The 13,040-nt window shown below is 47.7% G+C and overlaps 1 protein-coding gene and 1 non-coding gene across 2 annotated transcripts; one reads left to right on the top strand and one right to left on the bottom strand.

Annotated features, from left to right (window-relative positions):
* Positions 1–11,036: 11,036 nt before the first annotated feature.
* On the bottom strand, positions 11,037–11,170 carry LOC114236834 (small nucleolar RNA SNORA1). The gene has a single exon (XR_003622691.1). It is a non-coding gene; the product is annotated as a small nucleolar RNA SNORA1 (small nucleolar RNA).
* Positions 11,171–12,089: 919 nt separating this feature from the next.
* Positions 12,090–12,735, top strand: LOC103005151 (peptidyl-prolyl cis-trans isomerase A-like). The gene is made up of 2 exons (XM_057553251.1): positions 12,090–12,415; positions 12,550–12,735. Exons 1-2 carry the CDS (start codon positions 12,090–12,092, stop codon positions 12,704–12,706), a joined length of 483 nt encoding a protein of 160 aa, XP_057409234.1. The 3' UTR covers positions 12,707–12,735.
* The last annotated feature ends 305 nt before the right edge of the window (positions 12,736–13,040 follow it).

The raw sequence follows: 13,040 nt of genomic DNA, 5'->3' as shown, positions 1-13,040 counted from the left end.
TGTGAGCAAGACAAGATCGCTGCTATCATGGAACTTAAGTCTGGTTGGAGTCAGGTGGGGAGAAAGAAAATAAACACGTATCAAAGAAAAGAAAAGAAGCCCTATGAAAGCAGAAAATATAATCATATAATGGGAGGTGATGGAGGGGAGTAGTAATGCTATGTTAAATGGGGAGCCAGGAAAAGTATCATTAAGGAAGCAGTATTTGAACCAAGACTTGAAATATCAGGACAGGCCAACCATGTTCAACATTGGGAGAAGGGGTTTCAGGCTGCAGGAACAGCACATGCAAAGGCCCTGGGGTGAGATTGAACTTAACTAGTGCCCCCACACTTTTTAGTGGGAACAGTGGGCCCCCAAAATGAAGCCGCAGCTCTGCTCCTCCAGCCCAGACAAGGCAAGCAGGCTTTGTTTTCAACAGTTGGCTACCCTTAAGATCCTGGGTGCTCCCAGGATATCCTTTCTGCAATTAATTTGCTGCAACTGGCAGAGGTTAATCACGTTCGTGTTCCTCAGGACCCATGCCAAAGCCTGCCTTTTTCACAGATGCTGATTTAAATTAGAGGGCTTGTTTGCTGAAGACTAGATTGGGCAAATTCCAAACTGGTCCTGTTTCTGAGCCCTCCTGATGGGCAGGTGAAAGAATGCTAGGCTAGGCTGGCATCTAGTAGAGGTGCGAGATGCCTGGTCCTGCCAGTCTAGAGAGAGGCAAGTCAGACCCCATCAGCTCTCCTCCTCAACCTGCTGCAGCCAGAATGCCACCCAGACCTGCTTGTCTCCCATGGGAGGTGCTCCACACTTGGCCCCCGCCTTGCACTCATCTCTCCCCCTCTGAGCACTCTCCTGCCTGACTCCTGCCTTCAGCTGCCTTACCTCCTGGCCCCACGGGAGACGTTTTACTCATTCTTCCAGGCTCTGTGCAAATTCCGTCTCTTATACAAGGCCCTGGGGGAATTCGCCTCTCTTTCCTTATTCTCCTAGTTTCTCTTAAGCCTTTTAAGGTCTTGTTCATAGTGTACATTCTGTTGGGGACACTGAGTTCCAACCACAGTGTGAGCTCCTTGAGGGCAGGGGGTCCAGGCAGCTACATCTCTGCAGCTCCAGGGCCTGGCACGGGCTTGCATGTCATTCATCATTCATTCATTCAGCAGATGTTTATGGAGGGTCCACTCTGTACCAGGCTCCATGAGAGGCCAAGGGAAACAGCTGTGGGCAGCTGTGTTCCTTGCTCTAAGCCTTGTACAGGGGACGGGGCCATGAAGAGATCATTGTAACAGAGAGGGCTGAGCAGACTGGGGTGCAGACTCTAATGAGGGGTGCCCAGTTGAGGCTGGGGTGGTTCAAGAAGGTTTCTTGGAGGAAGTGACAACTGAAACACATGGACTGAGAACACTGAGGCTCAGGGGAGTAAAAAGTTGGCCCAAGATCTTGCATCTGGCACACGGCAGAGTGAGCCCTCAAATCCAGGCCTCCATCAGTGCCCTGTGAGCACAGTCATTTGTGGAGTGGGTTCCCCTCTGTCTCTCCTCCTCCCAAGTTAGCACACTTCTTTCTGATCTGGCCTCCCAGAGTAAGGAAGAAAAGGATCAGACCCACTTGGCCAGAGCCTGGGCAGCCTTGACGCATTCTGCTGCAAAATCTTCTATTTTCAAGCTACTTCAACCTTTTGATGACTCACCAGGTCCGCGGAGTCACAGAGACCGTCAGCAGAATCTGAGGCCAGTGAACAGACTTCCCAACACAGGGTATCGGAGGACAGCTTTCTTCTTACTCACTGTTGCTTTTTTTCCCCACCTATTTAGAAAATAATGCATACTAATTGTAGCAAATCTGGGGAGGAAATACAAATCACCCAATTCCACTACCCAGAAAAAAACATTGTTAACATTTTGGTGTATTGAGATAGTTATTTTGGGATATTTTTCAGAAATTGCTGTAATATATAATTACTGCTTATTATTTTATGCAAATACACGAATATGATTAACTTGTATATATTTAGCTTGTTGTAAAGACTTGCAAACTCTAGTGCTTGGAAACCTCAAAGAAAGAGATGAGAGGGAAAGGACTCGCTTTTATTGAGAACCTACTATGTGCCTGGCTGTAATTAAACAATCTTCGTATTGATAATGCAAGAACCAAACTTACGTGATAAAACAAACGTTATCTCATTTATCTTGATGATGACCCCATCAGATGTTTATTGTTCTCATTTCCATTTTTCAGATTTAAAAAAAATGAGGCAAGGCCAGTAAATCACGTAACCAAGGGCACAGAGCTAGGATGCAGTGGGTGGCCTTGGGATTAAACTCCTGGTCTGTCCTGCTCTCCAAGTGCATGTTCCTTCCACCTCATCATGTGGTTTCAGTGGCCTTATCTGAGGCCTCAGAGAGAAGCATTCATGTTGCCCTTGGAGATGACCAAGCAGAGATGGCCAATGGCCGTCCACTGTGTGCTAACATCATATCCTTATCAAGCCCTCTGATAGGCCCGGCCCTGCGTGAGCCGCTGGGACTACTCACAAGGAGCAGACCTATCCCTGTTTTCAGGATGCTTTTCTGGTCTCTGCAAGACCTCAGAGGAGGGAAAGGGCTTCAGAATATCAGCCATGGGAATGAAGAGAAAAGCCTTCAGAAACTTTTCAGATATATCCTTCCACAGTGTGGTGGCAAATGCAAGAGCTGAAGAGGGCAAAATTCAGATGTCTGCTCATCAAAGAATAGAGCCTATGCTGCGTGAGTCATTGTTTTAACATCAAAATACTTCTCCCAGACGAAGCCTTGGATGGGACAGCCACATGCAAATAGAATAAAAATGGAGGTGTTTTGGCAAACATCATGGTTGGGGTCCCAGATCTCTGCCTGTTGGGATGCCCCACGACTTCCCTGTGGGCCCTGGAGACCCTGCCCCATCCTCTGGGTTCCTCTCCCTCCACTCCTTCCTCCATTTAGCTGCACACGCCGGTATAACCATACCTCTAAACCAGTTGGTGACTATCCACTGCCCTGAGCCCTCTCTGTGTCCCCCGCCTAACATCCTCCAACCGTCCGGCCCCTGCCACACCCCCCTGGCCTTCCAACAGTCCAGCAACTAACAGGAAGGGCCCAGCTCACAGAGGGGCTCTGGAACCCTGTTCTCCAGCGCCATGGCCAGCGCATGTTAACTGTTTGGTCCCTGCCATACCAATTATTAAGGGGGTTGAGTATCACCAGTCCCTGCGTCTTGCACACCAACCATTCCCAACTATGGACATTTTTCTCACAAACATCATGTTGTTCGTTCTTTCTTGTGGGAATGCCTTCCTCTCCTCCCTGTCTGCCTGGTCAGCTCCTACACATCCTTTAAGACCCGCCTCTGTCACTTCCTTCATGAGGTTGTTCCCTCTCTCTCCAGGGAGCATTCATGGTTCCCTCTTAAACCTAACTCTGTTATGGTCCTTTTCGTGCTGAATGGCAGATACCTGTTTACCTACTTGTTTTCCCCACCAGGCTGTGTATTTCCAAAAGGCAGACTGAGCTCAGATCACTCCCTCTCCAGTATGTAGCCAGTAGTAGACATGAAGTCGGATGGGATAAATGTCTCTGCGGCCCAGCAAAGGCATTCTGGGGCCTTTCAATTCAGTTGCTTCAGGGCGAACAGTGCTGGTTCTATATTTCCAAGGAGAGTTCTTCCTTCCCTGCGGTGTTCTCTATGGAATTAAAGTATTTTAGCGCAGGGCTTTGTCTAACTCATCAAGGCATTCCCCAGTTCCCAGGACAGCACCTGGCACACAGAATGCCCTCCATCGTGTTTGCAGAAGGCTGAATGCCCTGAATAATGCTGCTTTGGTAAATAGTATGCGTGTATTATCACCACGACCCTGTGACGTGGGTCTAACATTATACTTATTTATCACGTGAGGATATCACATGAGGCTCAGAGATGTTAAGTGGCTTGTCCAAGGTCACGGTTAGTAACTGGCGGAGCTGAGACTTGAACTCCAAAAGCCAAGTCCTGGTTAGCCTTCACCCTGCCCTCTGCTTGCTTCCTTCCTGGGGCTGCGCTTCTGATACCCATCCTCAGACATCCATCCTCTGGGAAGAAACTTGCTGGCTCTGCCTCCTTCGCTGCCTTGAGGCCAGGTGCCATAGCGCAGGACGGGGGCCCCTGAGTGAGAGGGAAGATTGGCCACTTGGGCCTAGCCGTCCATGCGGCCGTCCTGGCCTCCGGCCTCTGTCCCAGATAATTCTGGGTTCCCCCACCTGTCCCAGTCAGCCCCCTTGTCCCTCCGTGTCCTTCACCCCCTATCTTTTTCACAGCTCTATTTCCCCTCTTGTCAACAGATCGCTCGACAAAATGTTTTCCATCATTGCTGGCTAATTTTAGCCCTTTATCGGAGTTATTTCCTTTGGTAAATAGCTTCCTGGCACGGGGTGGGCAGCCGAGTTCAGGCGCCAGCGAGCACGGCGCGGGCAGGAGGTGTGCAGTGGGTGGGCATCGGGGAGAGAGGGAAGAATTCAGCGACGTGGGCCAGGCCCGGCCTGTGGGGAGTGCTTTCTGCTCTGATGGCAGGCGGCGGCAGCAGCAGCAAGATGCTCGTTCGGTCCCCATTTCATTTTGATCAAACCATTCTCTGAGAAGGCGGCGCGTGCCGAGGGGCTCGGAAGCAGACAATCAGCGGCAGGCACCCAAAATAGCCTCAGAATCAGCAGCATTTTGTTTTGCTCCCGGCTTTTCATGCCTGCGAGGGGAGGAAAGAAAGGATCCAGAGTATTTTCGGCGTCCAAACACACATCTCTTTTACAATAAGACAAATGACTCGTATTCCTGCTATCAAATCCGGCAGCGTCCGCTCCCCACCAACCACCCCTTCTTCCAGGACCTCGCCAACATTTCCTTTTGTGGCTGTGAGAGAAGAAAATAGCAGCTCACACCGTGTCCGGTGCCGCGTGCCTCTGCTTCCTCCAGCTCTGCCTGCAAGATCAACTTTTACAAGCTGGGATTTTAATAAATTAACGCCACGCGTGCTGCTGCAGCTGCTGTAACAGCTTTCCAGAAGGTGTTGCGAGAGCCAGGCTCTGCTGGAGAGAAATGAGCCAGTGATTTGCTAGGGGAAGCCTCTTGGCCCCAGTCAGAGTTTAAGCAAGGCGTTTGCAGAAGCCCCGGGCTGCTCTCTGAGGACTGCCCGCTGTCCCTGCGCCTCTAACAGGGCCGCAGGACCAGCCTCAGTTCCTGGAGGAGGTTCCCAGGGAGGCAGCATGTGCTGGGGGGAGCCCCGAGGGGAGAACAGGAGACCTGGACCCTGGTCCTAGCCCGGCTCTGACTCACGGAGTGGCCTTGTCCAAGCTGCCAACCCCCTTGGGACCAGTTCCTGGGGGAATAAACTCTCAGGGAAGGGTGATCCGTCTCCTTTGCAGCGCTTACCCAATGAGAATCTAACACTTGTGGAATCGTTTGACCACCTCGATCAGGGGGTCTGCACACTTAGGCCCATGGGCCAAATCTGGTCATATGCATCCGTTTATATCTTCAGCTGCTTTCACACTGCAATGGCGGAGCTGAGTAGTTGCCATGCAGGGATTAGATGGACCCCAAAGCCTAACACATTTAAGCTCTGGCTGTTTACTGGAAAAGTTCATCAACACCTGGTCTAGATGCTAAGTCCCATGAGAGCAGAAACTGTGTCCCCTCTGAGAGGTTTAGGGACATCCTCAAGGTTACTCAGCTAGTAAGTGGCCTAAAAGTAGATGTGCCTGTGGAAGGCTCAACATCCAAGACTGTCAGAGAAGTTACCAATTAAATGTGCACAAGTAGAGGTGGAATTTGACAAGAAAGAAATCCCTCCCAAGAAAAAAAGTCTTATGACGCATAGCAGGGTGAGGTCAGGGTCTGGGATAAGGCTTCTGAGCAGGGACTTCGCTCAGGCAGACTCACCACCATTTTCTAACTGCGTGGCCTCGGGCAAGTATGTACCATACATCTCTGAGCCTCAGTTGCCTCAGTTGTAAAATGGGTATAACAATCCTTATTTTGCAGGACTGTTATGAGGATTTATCATGATAATCTAAGCAAAACGCCAGCACAATGCCTGGCAAATATTGGGAGCTCTGTCCAGGGTGGGTTCCCCTCACTGGTCATGCTTTTCACCTGACAGAGACAGAGTAAAGGCCCTGGGATCATGAGTGGTAACAGCATGTAGAGGATGAAGTATTTTAGAATCACTGGACCTGCATTCAGATATCGGCCTCACTTTCCTCATCTGGAATATGGAGGAAAATAGAGCCTTCCTTGCAGGGGAGTAATAAAGATTGAATGTAATCATGTGCACTATGTATTTAGAACCCTCAAGAATAGTAGATGGTAAGCGCTTAGTTGCTACCCCCTTGCAGATGAGCTGGCTTAGGTAGATTCTCATTTCTCCTGAGCTGTCACAGGAAGGAGTAGCTTTGGGTGTCTCTAGGCCCCTCGTGGACCACACCCTGGGGGTAAAAGGCTCTGAGAAGTCTTCTGTCCTGTCTCACTGAAGTGGAAAGTTCCATAAAACCCAGAGGCGCAGCACGCCAAACCAGCTTAGCTACACTCCTGGCACGGGAACCAACCAGTGACTTTGAAAATGTGTGTTTTCCTGGATAAAACCTCTAATTGGACAATTGTAGGTCTTCTGGCTTTATGTCGACTTTATGACTTTGAAAGCTCTTAAGCTGGGGTGAGGAAAAATTTATGAATGGGATTTCTCTATTTCTGTAGCGCTCTGACTCATGCTGTTGACCCAACCAGAGGGCTGGGCTTCCATTACTTGCTAATTTCTCTTTGCCAGGTGGTCCTTACTCTGCCCGCTCCCTCACTGGGCCACAGCCCCAGTGACTAGAACCCAGGCAAAGGGTTTCTGACTGCTTAAAAAATTGTCCTGTACCCAGATCGACTTCCCAGGTAAAGGAATCTGGTGCTTGGGAATTTCTCAGGGAAGCTTTACAGTTTTCTCTCAAATTTTGAAAACTTGTTTTACCAGGTTTTTTTTTTTTTTTAAAGGAATTCCTTTATTTTTATTATTTATTTATTTATTTATTTATTTATTTTTGGCTGTGTTGGGTCTTCGTTTCTGTGCAAGGGCCTTCTCTAGTTGCGGCAAGCGGGGGCCACTCTTCATCGCGGTGCGCGGGCCTCTCACTATCGCGGCCTCTCTTGTTGCGGAGCACAAGCTCCAGATGCGCAGGCTCAGTAGTTGTGGCTCACGGGCCCAGTTGCTCCTTGGCATGTGGGATCTTCCCAGACCAGGGCTCGAACCCGTGTCCCCTGCATTAGCAGGCAGATTCTCAACCACTGCGCCACCAGGGAAGCCCTTACCAGGGTTTTTAAGTCCTTCTCGTAGAAAACTCTCACAATCTGAGTTAAAAGGCATCTGGCTTAGAGGAAAGACTGATTCCTGGCTGATAAACATTTCCTTTGGGTCCCTACATCCAAGACTCTTTTGACAGTAGGCAACAGAGCTACAAAGACGTGTCTGGACCAGTGCAGCAATGAGACTGACTGCACTTAAAAATTGTGTTAGATAGGGTAATGTAATCTTCTATAACAAAAAGACCCCCAAATGTATAAAGGCTCAACACAATAGAAATGTATTTCTTGTTCACATAATAGTCTGAGGTTGACATTTCTGGTCAGCGGGTGGCTCTCCTCCATCCAGTGATTCAGGAACCCAGGCTCCTTGCATCCTATGGCTTCACCATCCTGCATCTAGTCAAAGGAAGGTACAAAAGAATGTGGAGAAGGCTCACCAGCTTCATAAAAGCCTCAGCCTGGAAATGGCTCTCATCACCTCTTACATTTCATCAGTGAGGTCACATGGCCACACCTAGATATAAATGGAGCTGGGAGCTGTTATTGCTTTCTGGGAAATTCCTCCATATGGATGGAATATACCATAGAAGGAAAAGCATGAATTTTAGGGATAGTTAGCAATATTTGCTACAGAAAGGGAAATATACTAAAATGGAGTCCATAAAGAATTAAATACAGCTAGGGTGCCCTTGGATCTGGCATCTGGCCGACAATATCACTATCTTTGTCTGAATCCCTAGCTCTTAGGGCAGTGCCAAGCATATAGTAGGTGCTCAGTAAAGCTGGTGAAAGGGTCCTAATCTAATATGACTCTGGCGTCCTTATAAAAAGAGGAAATTAGGGCTTCCCTGGTGGTGCAGTGGTTGAGAATCTGCCTGCCAACGCAGGGGACATGGGTTCGAGCCCTGGTCTGGGAAGATCCCACATGCCGCGGAGCAACTGGGCCCATGAGCCACAACTACTGAGCCTGCGCGTCTGGAGCCTGTGCTCCGCAGCAAGAGAGGCCGCGATAGTGAGAGGCCCGCGCACCGCGATGAAGAGTGGCCCCCGCTTGCCACAACTAGAGAAAGCCCTAGCACAGAAATGAAGACCCAACACGCCAAAAATAATTAATTAATTAATTAATTTTTTAAAAAATTAAAAAAATAAAAATAAAAAGAGGAAATTAGGTCACAGATACACGCACAGAGGAAAGACCATGTGAAGACACAGGGAGAAGATGGTCATCTACAAGCTGAGGAGAGAGGCCTCAGAAGAAACGAACCCTGCTGACACCTTGATCTTGGACTTCTAGCTTCTAGAATTGTGAGGAAATTAATTTCTGTGGCTTAAGCCACCCAGTGAGTGGTAGTACTTTGTTATGGCAGAAGACTAACACGGGGAAATGAAGTCTGCTGTTCTTGCCCGTGTTTCTCTCCAGGGCATAGGCCATGAGGTAGCTGCGTGAACCTGGGTAGTGGGTAAAAACGGCAGGAGGCTCTCCTGGGCTTCCAGGGTGCCCTGGAGCCTACAGTCCCGCAGGCCTCCCATGATGACCTGGGCACAAAGGGGGCCTCCCAGTCCATGAACACCATGACCGCCACCACCCGGCCCCTCCTCTGTGCCTCCCTGTGTTGGCTGCTGGCAGTCCTGAGACTCCTGGGTCATGGCCTCCAACCCAGGTGAGCTCAGTCCAGAGGGAGCCAGAAGTCCTGTATTTCCTGGATCCTAAGACGACATCAATTACAAAACACTATCCATTCAGTAACAGGGTTCCAGGAGGCAAGAAGAACTCTGACTCAGAAGCGTGGATTTTAAGAACTACCCTGATTTTAGTCAAGGGGAAATGGGACCACCTGCATGTCTTTGAATCAAGGAAGTGAAATCAGTGGTTCTAGCACAGGGATGTGTGCTGTGACAGGGAGGGTGCTGGGAGAGAGTGAGTGATTCTGCCTCATGGGGGAGGTCAGGACCCTAGAGGACACATGTGAGGAGGAGAATGCCGGGCCAACGAGGCAGGAAGGGTATTCCCAGCAGAGGGAACAGCATGGACAAAAGAATAAGGTGTAGACATAGCTGCAGTAGCAAGGATATGTGTAGAGGAGCAAACGGAGGTGAGACAGGGCAGACAGACAGAGTGCAGACTGTGAAGGGCCTGGGATGCCATGCCCAAGGTCCTCAAGTGCATCTAGAGCAGAGGGTGGGAAATGAGGCCACAGGCCAGGAGGGCGCCCCAGGCCCATTCGGAACAGGGGGCTCCAAAGCAGATCTGTTATCACAGCTCCATTTCCTTCAGAGGCCCCCCTCGTGAGAGCACAGATGCTTGGTAACCAAGGGATGGTCTATTTAAAGCCACTTGTGAGTCGGTTCTAGGAAGCATACTGCAGGGTGGAGAGGGAGGGAGGGAAGGAGGAAGAAAGCCCTGAGGGGGAATGGTCTGCCCTGAGCCCACTGTGAGGTCTGGGGCAAGTCCCTGCCTCTCCCTGGGCCTCAGCTTCCAGCACCTCGTGGTGGATAATTGTGCAGGCTCAAGAGGCAGCTGCGTGGGTTCAAAGCCAGGCTCCATCTCTTACGGTATGTGTGCTTTGGTCAAATTACTTAACCTCTGGGCCTAAGTTTTCTCCTGTGTTAAGGGGCTAATAATGGTACCTACCTTTTAAAGGTGCTATGAGGATTAAATGAGATAATGCACATAAAGCCCCTTTAACAGTGTCTGACACACGCAAAACACTCAAAATCAGCTAATGTAAAATATGATGAGATGATCATGATGGACTAGTTTTGGAGGTTTTAAACCTTACACAGTGTTTTTTTCCAACATGTTTGGAACTGCAGTGTGTAAGAAAGGTTACGTTGACCTCTTCTGGTTGATGCAGGTGGAGACCCCGAGACCAGGCCCTCAGCATTCCCCTTCCACAGGGCTGTCTCCCAGCACCCCCTCCCCCCAGGACACCTCCGCAGAACTCTTAGGCTCCAAAAACACCAGGTTGAAAGCGATTGTCCCAGAAGGTTAATGAGGTCTCTCAGCTGCTCTTTTTTTTTTTTTTTAATTTTATTGAAGTAGAGTTGATTTGCAATATTGTGTTAATTTCTTCTCTCAGCTGCTCTTGTTAATCTAATTCTTATTTCTGAAACCTGAGTATACATCTGGAATAGCTATCCTTTACAGCTCAAAATCCATTTTCCAAAATCATCAGCTGCGCCAGGCTTCAGGGACAGTCTGGGAAAGGCAAACCAAAGTGGACACGGAGAGGTGAGGAAGTTATTTGAACAAAAATCCTGACTGCAAAGACCCACAGACGACCAAGTACCACCTCCGCATTTTTTTTAAGCCAATACATTTTTAGTTAAGGAATTTCACACACTGTGATTCATTCCACTGCCTATCAAAGTTACCTTATTTCCTCCAAAACTTGAGTCAAACTTATCTTCAAGATAGGCATTTTTAAAAGATCCCATACTTCATCCACAGTTGTTTGTCAGTCAGCCTGGTCGCAATTTTCTTAGTTGGGTTTCTTTATCTCCACTTGAATAAGGACGTACTGATGACGTACTTCAGAGAGTATCCCACCTAGAATCTTTGGGATCTAGTTTTTCAAATAATTCACTTTAGGGCTCTAGCAGTTGAACTGCAAGAAGTACATTGCTATTTTGGCTAATGATCTAAAATGCATCATTCCTTAGCACATTTCTCGTATTGCAGTTGTGGTACATCCAGTTTTCACTCATGACCTTAGCAAAAATGTTAACAGTCTCATTATCACCATTTCAATAAATTTACTGTGATGTAAGCAGAACTTGTGTCTCAGTTTAGTCCCATTAACAATTTCTGGACAATATGACCAACAGTGCTGTTCTCATTAAGAATGAGGCTTTACCTCCACATTTTTTTATTGAGGTATAGTTGATTTACAATACTATATAAGATTCAGGTGTACAACATAGTAATTCATAATTTTTGAAAGTTATACTCCATTTATAGTCATTATAAAATATCGGCCATATTCCTCATGTTGTACAATATTTCCATGTAGCTTATTTATTTTATACATAGTATTTGTACCTCTTAATCTCCTACCCCTATCTTTCCCCTTCTCCCTTCCCTCTCCCCACTGGTAATCACTGTTCTCTACATCTGTGAGTCTGTTTCTTTTTCGTTATAGTCGCTAGTTTGTTGTATTTTTTAGATAAGTGATATCATACAGTATTTGTCTTCCTCTGTCTGACTTATTTCACTTAGCATAATACCTTCCAAGTCCATCCATTTGCTGCAAATGGCAAAATTTCATTCTTTTTTGTGGCTGAGTAGTATTCCATTGTATGTATATACCACATCTTCTTTATCCATTTATCTGTTGATGGACACTTAGTTTTCTTCCATATCTCGGCTATTGTAAATAAAGCTGCCATGAACATTGAGGTTCATGTATCTTTCTGAATTAGTGTTTTTGTTTTCTTTGGATATATACCCAGGAGTGGAATTGCTGGATCACATGGTAGTTTCGGTTTTTTGAGGAACCTTCATATTGTTTTCCACAATGGCTTTAGGAGCATACGTTTTAAAGATAAGTCGTGCAGATGTGACCATCTCCACCAGTCAGAGTCCAGGGTAGTTTCTCATCCCTTTGCCTCTAGATGGTCGGCACTGCCATTGCCCTGTGTGTGGTGCCCTATGGTTGTCTCTTCTCCACTATGGGACTGCATCTTGTTCTTTCACCTCCGATCCTAGCACAGGGTCTTTTTTTAGCTGGCACCCAATAAATAGATATTGGATTGATCGAATGGAATTGACGATGGAACCTCTACATGGTCAACTCCAAGCTGCATTCAACAATGACCCAGAGGCTTTGCAGACGCTGCCACCCTGGAACCTCCCGCGCTGCCCAACCGTGGTCAACCCTACCGTGTTCTTTGACATCGCCGTCGACGGTGAGCCCTTGGGCCGCGTCTCCTTCGAGCTGTTTGCAGACAAAGTTCCAAAGACTGCAGAAAACTTTCGTGTTCTGAGCACTGGGGAGAAAGGCTTTGGTTATAAAGGTTCCTGCTTTCACAGAATAATTCCGGGATTTATGTGCCAGGGTGGTGACTTCACATGCCATAATGACACTGGTGGCAAGTCCATCTATGGGGAGAAATTTTTTTTTTTTTTTATGGGGAGAAATTTGATGATGAAAATTTCCTCCTGAAGCACACGGGTCCTGGCATCTTGTCCATGGCAAATGCTGGCCCCAGCACAAACGGTTCCCAGTTTTTCATCTGCACTGCCAAGACTGAGTGGTTGGATGGCAAGCATGTGGTCTTTGGCAAGGTGAAAGAGGGCATGAATATTGTGGAAGCCATGGAGCGCTTTGGGTCCAGGAATGGCAAGACCAGCAAGAAGATCACCATTGCTGACTGTGGACAAATCTAATAATAAATTTGACTTGTGTTTTATCTTAACCACCAGACCATTCCTTCTGTAGCTCAGGAGAGCACCCCTTCATCCCCATCTGCTCAAAATATACTATAATCTTTGTGCTCTCATTGCACTTCTTTGGGTTCCATATTTTCCTTATTCCCCTCCAAGTTTAGCTGAATTGCAAAGTTAAGTTTATGGTTATGAAATAAAAACTAAACAACCAAAAAAAAAAAAAAAAACCAATGACCCAGAAAGACCTGGATCCTGACTGCACAGTGGTCATTGATGGGGTGGGAAGATTACTAAGTACAGGTGTGATAGGGCTCATGACTTATTATTGAAAGAT

This window comes from Balaenoptera acutorostrata, chromosome 9 (assembly GCF_949987535.1).
Source record: "Balaenoptera acutorostrata chromosome 9, mBalAcu1.1, whole genome shotgun sequence".
Lineage (NCBI taxonomy): Eukaryota > Metazoa > Chordata > Mammalia > Artiodactyla > Balaenopteridae > Balaenoptera > Balaenoptera acutorostrata.
Note: the sequence above shows the minus strand (reverse complement) of the source record. Positions and strands in the feature narration are given on the sequence as shown.